Below are 12227 nucleotides of genomic sequence, written 5' to 3' on the forward strand. Positions count from 1 at the left end.
TGAACAGAAAATGAAGTCCTCTTATGAGATGTTTTCCAGAATATAAAAGATGAGCTCCATTATGACTGGCCCCTCGTTCAACTGACAGGCCCCTCCATGAATCACTGGAACTAAGGCACTGTCCAGGTCATTCATGTACTGCGAGGGCAGTGGCTGTCCGTTACTCCCAGCTTGATAACCAACCTAAAGAAACACAAAGCACAAGTGGGTTTCGCACAGACTAGGATACAAGGCTCTGGGTCACTGAATGCCATGTAGCCGCTTCTCCACTTGGTTTTGGTCTGCTCTAGCTGCCCAAGCACTGCCTAGACTAAAGGAGCTTTTACTCTTAACCCTGCTGCTTTACCAAAGCAGATCTTTCAGATCAGCAAGACCTGCACTGCGCGCTATCAGATTCAGTCATGCAGTATTTAAAAGCAGAGTAATGCTGAGAACACTTCCACTCCCAGGCAAGGCCAGCTGTAGCTGTCTTGCCAAGAGACCTCTCTGTGCTTGTAGCGGTTGCTGTAGGGCACTGTCAAGGGGACCTCCCCTCCCTTTCTCTGCCTCCCATGCAACGTGATCTTCTAAGAAGGGCTGTCCTTGGGCACAACGTCTCATGCTCACCCAAGAATACATTTAATCTGCTCCCATCTTTAACTTCTGGTGGAAAGGCGAGCTTAGAGTCTTTTTGCAGCATGTGGCAAGCCTCCACCTTTGAGGGCTGTGCACAGGTCTCTGACCACCAGCAGTTGCTGCTAGTGGCATAGAGAGGGTCAGGCCTTGCTGCTTACTTGTGTGCTGCAGTAGCTTTCCTGTTTTAACTGATGGCCCAAAACACCAAATAACAGCACTCCTAGATTAGCATCTGATAGTGGTGGTACTTTAACCAACAGAATAGTTTTCCTTGTTTTTGTGGGAAAAAAACAACAAAGCACCCCCCAATTATTAAACAGACTATTCAAGACTTACTTGATCCGAGTCGAGAGTAACACGCAGCCCAAGCTTAGTCATTCCATCTTCTTTTAAGAGTTTAAGATGAGGACAGAGAGCTAAGCAGAAAGCCTTTGCCACATTTTCAGTCAATCTGCTGTGATCAGCTGGGTCACTCAGACCATTATGTTGCTCATCATTTTCCAGAAAAAACACCTTAAGGAAAGAATTAATTGAGATATTATTTTCTAGAAAACTCCAAATGTTATGTTACTGAGATGCCATTTAAACTTTTTATGAAAGAATACTTGAAGAGATTCTCAGGGAAAACAAGTAAAAGCTTCTGAAGACAAGCCACCGTAGGGAAAACAAACAAAACATCTTCCAAACAACAGATATTTAATAGTTGTGTTGCAGTCCCCAAGTGCTAAGTGTCAGTTTACTTGCAACTCAATTTGAGTGACTTACCTCTGTCCACCAAATGACCTTTCCATTTGCCTTGTACTCTGAGCCATGGAATATCTTCACGCTCGTTATAGACTCCATTGATTTGCCATCAATAGGGCTTACAACACTGCAGAGGGGAGGGAAAGTGGTAAGTTCCTACTTAACCAAGGATACAAGTTGAACAGAGAACACTGCAGAGGAGAAGTATGTCACAGATCAAAAAGTAGTGCCTCTGGTACACCAAAGCCCAACAGGATTGCTGCAGGTTATTGTCATAACTGCAGTGCTCTGCAGTTTGAACTACTGCTGCACAGCAACTTGCCGCATCAGCTTAACAGGGCACAGACCAAAACTAGCCTCAGAAGAGAAGTCCCTGAACAAAGGCTTGTCTCAGGGTGCCAAAACCAGTGATCTCGCATACCCCTGCTAGTTGTGCCGATGATGCTAGGCCTGAACCATCATAATGATGAGTGATGACTCCTTAACGCCTGTACCCGTCACAACAACACTTAACCACCATAAGCACTTATGCTGCCGTACACGCTTTTCTTTTGGCTGAACTATCAAGGTAGGAAATGTGCTGTTGGTGTTCAGCAGTTTTCCTTCCAGCACCACTTAATGCAAACGAAGCACCAAGAGTGCAATGTGACCATGACACGCAGGGTTCGGCACTGAGTGTTGGGGCCAGATTAGTGGTTTCCAGTAACTGGATATTAGCAATGGAAAAAGAATCCATAGCACTGACAGCTTTCTAAATTGATGCCCCAAAGCTTTACTGTCTCAGTTCTAGTCTCATTATGTTTAATTGCACCTTGTCACTCAAAACAGAGCCACAAGCTTGTAATTCCTATTGATTTGAGGGCCCATGCACCTTATAAGATCAATTAAAGTTTTAAACAAATACAGTCAAACATGTTGAGCAATTGCTCCTCTGCTTACCCCTTACTAAAGTTTTTATCATCTTCTACCCACTGAATGTGAACATGTTCCTGAGGATCTTCAGCATCTACTTTGCCACAAGTGATGGTGAAGTCTTTCATCTCTCTCAAGGCCTGCCTCAAAGAGTCCATGTTCTCAGCAGTTATCTGGACCATCACTCCATCTAGAGAACCAAAAAATCCTCATAAGCCAAGATAAGCCATAATGAACAGATCCTACTAAAAAAATAAATAAATGCATCCTTCCATCCTTCCTCTTACAAACAACAGAAAAGTTAAAAATCCATTTTAACACTACGCAAACCCATTTCTGAACTCAGATTCCTAAAACATGCAACACTGATGGACGCTGATTAGTAAAAAAAAAAAAAAAAAAAAAAAAAAAGGATAAAACATGAAGACCATTTACCAGGTAAAGTCAGCTCTATAAACATCCACGTTTGTTTGCCCCCAAACTGACACCTGCTCCAGGTAACACTCAGAAACCACATGTGACTGCCTCCATTCAGATACCACTCCTGCTGGCACCAGAGGCAGCACTCCAGCACTGACAGTTTTCAGTCTGGCATATGGTCATGACTTCTTTCTGTCATGTCACACGTGGTAACAGAAGGGTGAACAAAACCAAGAGGCACCACAACAGTGATCCTGACTTTTCTTGTTCTCATCGCATCACGCAGTAACCTATAAATGCACATTCATAACCGTACATAATGCAGAGCTATTTGGGAACACAGTAAGGTTAGTGGGGCTTCCTCTCCCGGTCTGTGTATTACACATTCCGTATTTCTTAGGCTCACAATTTCCTCATTCAGCCCCAACCAGTACACTGGTACCACAATCACAAGCCAGGTATTTCATATTTTACCCTCATTTTCTTGTGTCCCTGTCCTAGAGCATCTGGGTAAGTTCCCCCTCATTAAAGGAAGCAGTTTTCTGGGCTAAAAAGTAAGATAAAGCTGAAGCAGCAGCGTGATTCCAATACCCAAGGCATAACAGCAGAGCCCTGATAACTACAGAGCTGAGCAGCGGTAGAGGGGAAGCAGCGGGCTTGCAGCAAGCAGCTCAGTTCTTACCTTCTACTATACTGGATTTGGCAAGGTAGCCTGAAGAGGATTTTAAAGCTCCACTGAACACAAAGAAGCTGGCACCAGTCACTGCAACAACAACAACAGGAGTGATTTAGTGAGGCTTTCAGCAAAACAATGCCTTGTATGAGAATCAGGCAACACAGCTCTATCATCCAGAGAGGCGATTAATTCTAAATCAGAACAAATGCTGCTCAGAGTTACGCGACTTTGACACGTTACACACTTGGATATGGAAGGGCAAATCATCCAGTTATTTTCTAAACTGGACAGTAGTTCTGTCAGCATTAATACATGTTCATATTTTGTGACTCTCTCTCCCCACAAATGCCTCTGTTTCAGGACTATTAATTTAGGATAACCAGTTACATAATTCACTTCTAGAAGTTCTCACACAACTGGCTAAGATTGTGTGAGCTGCCTATGGATCCCACTGACACCAACCCCCAGGAAAGACCACAGCTCAAAGCCAGCTGATCTAAAATAAGATTCTCTTAAATGATCACTGAGCATCATGAAGTACGTGCTGGAAATCCCTCCGCTCATCCCATATGTAAAACAAGCAGAACTCAGGTAAGACTACCAGCCCCGAGGGATATCCCATGCCAGTATACTCCCTGGATATGGGGATACTTGCCAAACAAAAGCTGTTCTCTGTCTTGCTTGTTCTCATAAATGTCTTTGTCAGAAATTTTCCCCAAGCCCCAGTACTGACATTCTCAGAACACTGCTGCTGCATCATTTCAGCCTTTTGTACCAAGCATAAAGCCTGGAAATTAGACAGTTTAACTGAAGTGAACACAAGGAGCTTCCTGAAGATGCACTGTTAGAAAGCTGCTGCTATTGGTTATTCCTATCCACCTTTTCCTCCCACTAAACCTCATCTTCCTCCTTTGAAATAGTTTTATAGAGGTAGAGCACAGGCAACCACAGCCCCACCTCCAGGCTCCAACAACGCCAAAGGCTGCTCTTGCTATTAATGTCGAGGTGTTGCCTCAGCCAGTTACAGCACTGTGACCTCTGGAGCACCGCACGTCCTAAGCTGTATTGTGCAAGCAGCATTACCGTATTTACGAGGGAGCAAGCTGTTGGGGGCTTTATTTTATGTCTGCTGGATCTACGGAGCTGCCAGCACACCTCAGACAAATTCAGAACAGCACTGCTGACCTAGGAAGTGTAATGTGGACTGTACACAGGACACAAACGGCATAACATGCTCCTCGACATCTGAGGTCATGGATTCTGCAAGGGGAATAAAGCACTGAGGCAGTAAAGGGCATACAGAGCAACGTGGTACTGTCCCTTGTGTTGCAGGTCTAACTCACAAAGCTGCCCATTCAGGAACGCCAGTAGTCACAATTACTTTCTCTGAACTTCTAGCAAAAACAGTGAAATACAAACCAACCCCGCCAGGTTCACAAAGCCACATGCTGTAATGGCATAAGAATGGCAAAAAGAAGTCATGCAGAGCACCATGAGGGAACAGCCTCCTCGTGAACCCTGTCCTCACCCTTCCTCGGCTGATTATGGATGCTGATGGCCTGCGTCTGGTAATTCCCGTCATCGTTCTGAACACACACCAGATGCGAGTCTGCTTTCTCGTTGAAGCACGCTCCCCCTGCTAGAACATGCTCGTTGGATTTGTTCATGGCTTTCATCATCTGCAAACAAAAAGGTTTACCATTTTTACCCTGTTTGTCGAGCAATACCATAAAGAGGTGACTCTTGGAACAGTTTAATCAGACAGAGAAAGATTCTCAGGAGTGCTCATAGTCCTGTGCTGGACAGACTTAAGCACTTAGAACCATAAACTGCTTTTGAAAAGAGGGTTCAGGTCTTATATCATCTAGATGCTTTCAAGTGTCACCTTTCATGTAATTAAGATAACTGGTACAAAGGACAGATGACCTACAGGTTGCCAAACTGCCTTGTCTAGCTGTTGTAAAAAAACACAACAGCTTCTTTCATTTTCTCCTCTCTTCGTGTAGTCTTAGACTATGAGATTTTTGATCTTAAATGAAAACTGAAGGAGTCACCTATATCTGGAATTAGTTTCAAAACCAAAAATTATATACTTGCTTAAAGGAAAAAAAAGAAAGCTAATTAAGTTACATTTCTCCGGTGAAAACCCTGCAGAGAAGGAAAATGCTGACATCTCTGAACAGCGCTCAGATTCCCATCCTCTGCTTTCTGTAGCTGAGAGCACGCACGCTACACACAACACATTTATCTTCCTCAGTCTAACATAAAACCTTAATTACAGTGTCAGAAACATTAGTTGATGCTCACTATTGACAAATGTGCACAGGTGTAATGTTTGGGGAGGAAACTTAATTAAGATTTTGCATTAGACAGCAGCGTATTTCATTATCTAGTTTATCGTGTCATGTTCCAGAAACAAGATTTTAGCTCGACAGCAGCCATCTTTATGGAGTCCAGCAGCTGCTTTTAGCATAACGAGAAACAATTGGACATGGCAACTGTATTTAGTAACAAGGCAACTCATTAAAAAAAGGGCAGTTGTCTTTCCTGAGGGACTAAATAGTTTCAGACAGGCAACTGAGTATCACTAGAAGTTATAGAAAGCTAAAATCATTTTGAAGAAAAAAATATGCATTTAATAGAAAAACTAGAGATTAATATTTAATCTGTTAATTGCAGTCTGAATTCTCCACATTTAATGCATGCAATAGATTTAAAATGAGGTTTTCATTTTCAAGACAGTTTGAGTGACACTGTCCTAATTAAATATCACTCTACTTGGGAGAAAAAGTAAAGGTCTGGTGGCTTAATCCAGCTTAATTCAAACTACACTCAGATGAAAAATCTCTAGCAATTCAACCTTACAACTGGATTGCAGGCAATAACGTTAAATAAATAACACTTTCTCCTTTTAAAAAGCTGAGTCCTCACTTCACATCGGAGAAAAAGCCCAAGCACAATGGTTCTGCTATGCTGCATAACACGGGAATTTTCTCTGAGTCCAGCCTAGTGCAATATCTAATACCAGGCTGACGCTAACGGACTTATAAACATCAGGCACAACTAACACTTGCTGAACTGCAGCTTGTGTGCTGTTGTTCTGCTCACTGCTCTGCAATAAGTACAACATGACTGTGTTATCAGCATTATTTTATTCTTAAATCCAAAGCACAGCACCATACCAGTCACTAGGAAGAAAATTAACTCTATCCCAGCTGAAACTATGACATGTACCAACACATATCTAGTGCAAGCAGACTTCACTGACCTTCTCCATTTTCTCACAACAGCATCGAGAATCAATACACCCTTTAACTGAACCTTCATCAGTGTCCTCATTTTGAATTTCCATAAAAACATTTTTAATATTAGTTTACTCAAATGCTTCTTGCAGGGGAATTTTCTTATGTGATAAAGCTGTATTCTGCTCTGATACTACAAGAGCTTTTAAAAATACCATTTTGCCCAGGAGCTTTGTTCTTGTTCCTACTTCTGACTGGTTTCAAAATACCACATTTACCCCCCTCCTGTTCAGACAGACCACAAAATTAATCACTCTCTCCATTGCCCTCTTTCATTATTGTTCAAATATTCTGTCACTCAGCTTTCTCAACAGCACTAAATCCTAAAGAAACTGATTGATTTTCTCAGACTAGAAATCAAGTGTAGCATTTAGATGCAGAGAGAGATTTTACATAAACAGCAATCCAACAAATATGAATAAATGCTGCAAGTATACACACACACAACATAGATGAGAAAAGTTAATGCAATTTTTCCTCCTAGTTTACCTCAAGTGTAAAATTTGTCAACTTACTTGCTGAAATCAAAATAGTATTTGCAATCCTCTAATATTTTCTACTCTTTACACTTTATATGTAAACAATTAAAAAGCCTGAAGAAAAAAAGAAATAATCTCCAGCTTTATTAACACTGAACTGAATCGCATTTTTCCTGCAGAGCCACCATCACTTCCTCTCAAGAAATGTGTGCATCATGCATTTATCATCTGAGTTTGAGACAGTTTTCCCTAGTGAAAGAGAATAAAATTCCTTTAGATCTCAGGTCCTCCAACCACAAAGAAACTGTAAATAAATGTATTTCTTTTAAGTGTTACCTCATTGTATCTGTTGCTGGGAATTTTGATGCTGGTTTTTCTGACTTCCATATCAACCACTAAACCTTGGACCACAGGCAGCGTGTACTGGTAATTTCTAAAGTCCTGGTAATTAAAACAAGTTTTTAAAAGTTAGGCATGATGATCGTAATTAACACTGTAGGTTTCATAACTTTCCTAATGACCAACAGTTAGCTCATTAAAATAATTATCATCAGTGACTTGGAAAGCAGGGAGGGAGGGAAACATCCCAGCTTGTAACCTACAGAATCAAAGTACACAAATGAAAAACCATCATTGTGCCCGTTAGTCATTTCACCGATTTTCTTTCATCAAAATTAATGTTCTCCAGCCTTGAATACAAGGAAATTTGTTCTCTGTGTTCTGTTACGTTACTGGACAGCATTATTAGTTCTTTTTTTTCTAGCACTGAGATTAAGTCATGCATCCAAGAGAATTTTCTATACTGAAAATATTAGCAAAGCAGGAAGAGCTGATAAGTTCATTTAGTTGAAGCTCTGTATAGCTGAGAGCTGTGACTGAACACTGTGATGACCTAGCACTTCTGAGGAAGGAAGCAGAGCAACTGTCGCACTTATTTCCAGATCCAAACATTCTCAGGTCACCAGGTTTGGGGTGTTTTGGGAACCTTTTTACAATTCACCTGCTGTCAAAATCAAACTTCCAATACCAGTAACAGCAGGCAATTCACCCAAATGCCCACTACCTCCTCTCATCACCTTTTAAGCATGCCAGCTACTACATGCAACAGGAGTCCAGTTCTCCCCACGTGACCATGCACACCGATGGAATGAACAAGCTGAGTCTCAGCACTTACTGCAAGAAGGTTCATAATCGTATGTCCAGTCTCTCCAAACAAAGGCTTACGAAATCTGACACTAAAAAGTGGGCATGGATAAACTAGGATAAAATAAAACAGAAAAAGTCAAATTCAGCTTTGCATACTGAGATTCTGCAAAAAACAGACTCAAATACAAGCTCCTCACTTGAACGTGGTAAGCAGCAGCAAAAGAAGAGATTGGAAAGAAGGCCAGAGTTAAAAAAGCTAAAGCGAAGAAGAGTGTAACATCACAATGCACCTCACACAGGTCATAGCTCCTTGCCCACCACACTAGAAGCAGTAAGAACAAATACATGGAAAGCTAAATGCCATGCTGCAAGACTGAACCTCATGACCTGGACCCTGATTGCAAAGATGGCTTTTCTGAATGCCTTTTTCAAAATACTTCTTAGAAACATCTTCTCCCTTTTTTATGACCACTCTCCACTATAGTATCCTAAGCCTTTCGGTTCTGTTGCTGGCATGTTACATTCAAGTAATAATATTGAGATTATTTCATGTTCTGTTTTCATAATTTCATACGAGTGTGGCAAATTCTCTACAGGAGTATGTAAAAACAAATTAAAAGGACATTTACAGTATGTCAACAATGCAGAATACCTGCATTCCTTGGCTGACTTGGCCATACCTGTAAAACACCTCTGATGCAATTCCTCGTGTAGCATATGAATCTGGATACATTACATTATGTTGCAGCAGAAGCCCTAACAGAGCTTGAAACATGACTCACGCAGTAATATGTAACGCCAAGGTCTTCTAAACGTGTATTTGAAGGAAGGTTCCTAAACTATGTTCAGGCAACCACCCAGCCCAATTTTCCAAAATGCTGTACATCTTCATAGTTCCCACTGCAGTCAGAAGGGGCTGCAAAAGCTCAGCAATTGGAATTAAATCATCAGGATTTCCATATAGAAATGAACTCCAGCTTCTGCACACTGATGCGGCATCTGGAATGTATCACAGCTCCTACACACACACTGCAGAGCTGACCAGCTTAGGCATGGTGTCCTGATGCACCAAGAGGTGCTGAATTTCCTGTGTCTGCCACCCTGGCTGTGTACAGCAGCTCAGCTCCATCCCAGACACGCTGCATTCCCTGCCTTCGAGCTGTCTGGTTGATCTGCAGATGCTCAGCAGCCATTTTCTGGCTATCTAGCAACCCAGCATGACTCCTGCAACTCATCTGCTGCACATCCAACAGAATTGGATGGGTGGCAGGAATCTGACAAATTCCACCAGAAAAAAAAGGATGTACCCAAGGACACCAGGGACACAAATGCAGCCCTTAGCTGGAGGGGACTGAAGGAGTGCTCTGCATCACAGGAGAAGTGAATATGCCCAAATCCAACTCACGGCTTCTATAACCCATGCTTCTATAAAAGCAACTCAAAGCCGTCTTCCCATTAAACCCAGAGCAGGCACTTCTGCCTGTGAATATCAGAACATTTATTTCTGTGCTCAAAAACAGATGTCACAGCCAAAAAACAGATGTCACAACCAAAATATGAGCATCTTTGTTTGTTTTTCTAAATACTGATGGGAATAAATATACTACTTAAAAACCTCATGGATACACACAAAAATGTACACACCTTTAACACTAATGTTTGTTTGGACAAGTTTAATCTACATTCCTCATCCTCAGAAAGGAAGCTTTGAAGATTTCCTTTTTCCCTTCCAATAACATGTGTTTTATGAAAATTCCCAAATGGCATTCTCTACACATCACAAGTTACATTTAACAATGAATGTAGGGCATATTCTAAAAATTTCTTTGTTAAATTTATGGAAATATTGATAAGTGCCTGTGAAAAAAACATTAACAACGATGTAGGAATTCCGATTTACAAGATGTGCCAATTAAAGCAGCAAATTTTTGGCCCATCACGGTGGTCAGACTTCCAGTAATCTCTTTGCTCCAGTGATGGACAGTGTCTTTTGAAAAAGATTTTATCATAACTTAATGCTAATTCCATGCTAGCTGCTAAGGTTTTAATTAGCTGAAACACTCTCTCCATCTTAGTTTTTATTATTTGCAACAGAATTTTCCTAACAAATTGCCACATCAGTTGTCCGCACAAGCATATTGTTATTCTCAAAATAATGAGCATGGTTTTACAAACCTAAGAGCAAACACACTTCCATTTCAGCATGGAAAGAACCTAACATCTCAAAGGCTCTCATTTGCCCTAACCACACCAACTAAATCAGACTTGTTCTCCACAGTACCCTGTTTCAGATCACCAAGTGAAAGACAAACAATTACTCAGAACTGGATTTGTCTCCATGAACATCTCACTCACTGATCAATTCTTACAGCTGTAAAAAAGCTGTAGGTCATATCAAAGACCTCAGGACTGCTGTGCTAGTAGCTGGATGCAATCTGGGTACGAAACACCAGCAACAACAATTTTTACTTGCCCGTTTAAGCTTGCGTGACTTTACTAGGTAGCAATTTAGGGCTGGGCCTTTGTGCTCTAAATCAGAACGGATTCTCCTGCAGAAATAATTGCAGTCAAATGAGCACGTGTTACTTACGTCTGTATTCAGCTCCAAGTCTCAACATTAGCCGAATGGGGAACACTTTAGCCCAGGGCGTCTCCCACTTCTGAATGAGGATGCCAAATAAGTAGGGCGGGGTTGGGAGCACCAGGTCCTGCAGGGACTGATACGTAGCTGCAACGTACAGGAACCCTCCGTGTTCTTTGCTTCCAAGAAAGCTCTGGCTGAAAAAGGAGTGTCCCAGGTTGCCCACAACGTTACCTGTGAACAAAAATACTCATTACATCACTAGACTGAGAGCTGTATCAAGAATCTAAAGAGTTTTTCAAGAGAAAAAGAATCATTTAACTCACTTTGCTTCCTGAAGCATTAATGCCTACCACTAACAGAAGAAGCAATGATTTGCTGCAGACAGGAGCTCAGGTCCCCTTTGGGAAAAACTGTGCCATCTGTTATGAAATAACTTGTGTACTAGAGCCATCAGAGCCATGGTTATCACCGCTTGATCCCCCTTTAGTGATAACAGATACTCACTGACTGCTACAGGTAGGAAGTCAGATTTGTAGGAACATGCACAGCTTCTTTTCTGCACCTGCCTGGCTGAGCCGCACCTGCAAGCGTTACCAGGACAGTACGTACAATCACAAACCCACCACCACTCCTTTTTTCTCCTTCTTTCCAGCTGCACACATGTATAAAGCAATACATTCCAAAATATGTACAATGCCTACTCATTTTACAAGGAAAACAGCAGTACCTTGACATACATGTACACGTCTCAGAATGGAGCAATTTATTTATTTTCTAACCGATACATACTTGAAGAGGTAAAGCAGAACTGAGAACTGAGCTGCCATGATTTGACAGCTTCTTCATGGCTGGCAAAAATGGTTCAGTGAATTAATTTCAGTTAAAAAAATAACAGGTGGAGCATGAGGAATGTGCAGGGAGGGAGACATGTCTTGAGCATTTCAGTCATCTGCCTGTGTCAAGTAGTCAAAGAGGTGAAATGGAGGGGATGGCCAGGAAAGAGGAAGGGTAGCTCAGGCCAGTACTGCTGCCTGCAGCCTCCCCCTGGCACTACAGAAGCTCACTGAAAACCTGTGTTCAGCACCTCCCAGGCACTCACGAGATTTCCACTGCAGAAGCTGCTGATGACTGAACCAAACTTTCAGACCCAACTGTGATTAAAGGAGGTGTGTGCCTGGTCAAATGATTAATGCCCACTGGTTGTCCTCTCATTTAGTCAAACCACTGGGGTGCCTGCTCAGTCGTATTGAAGATCTAGGTCATTTTAAGAACTACACAAAAGAGTATTCGCTTAATTAGTATACTTTATGTAAAATGCAACCGAGACAGACACAGGGGAGAAACACCAC

The 12227-nt window shown here is 41.9% G+C and overlaps 1 protein-coding gene across 2 annotated transcripts in view; it reads right to left on the reverse strand.

The window, feature by feature from the left end:
• Window positions 1-12: 12 nt before the first annotated feature.
• The window catches only part of ZFYVE9 (zinc finger FYVE-type containing 9), a 56029-nt gene continuing 43814 nt past the window's right edge, over window positions 13-12227 (reverse strand). For both annotated transcript variants that reach the window (XM_084291582.1, XM_084291581.1), the window contains 9 exons: window positions 10885-11109; window positions 8323-8405; window positions 7485-7589; window positions 4896-5046; window positions 3374-3454; window positions 2299-2461; window positions 1381-1486; window positions 952-1128; window positions 13-183 (listed from right to left, as the gene is read on the reverse strand). In XM_084291582.1, the coding sequence (XP_084147708.1) occupies window positions 22-183; window positions 952-1128; window positions 1381-1486; window positions 2299-2461; window positions 3374-3454; window positions 4896-5046; window positions 7485-7589; window positions 8323-8405; window positions 10885-11109 (1253 nt within the window). In that variant the 3' untranslated portion in view covers window positions 13-21. The remainder of the gene's footprint in view (window positions 184-951; window positions 1129-1380; window positions 1487-2298; window positions 2462-3373; window positions 3455-4895; window positions 5047-7484; window positions 7590-8322; window positions 8406-10884; window positions 11110-12227) is intronic.

The sequence above is a fragment of the Netta rufina genome, assembly GCF_964035555.1.
Source record: "Netta rufina genome assembly, chromosome: 8".
NCBI classification, from domain to species: Eukaryota; Metazoa; Chordata; class Aves; order Anseriformes; family Anatidae; genus Netta; species Netta rufina.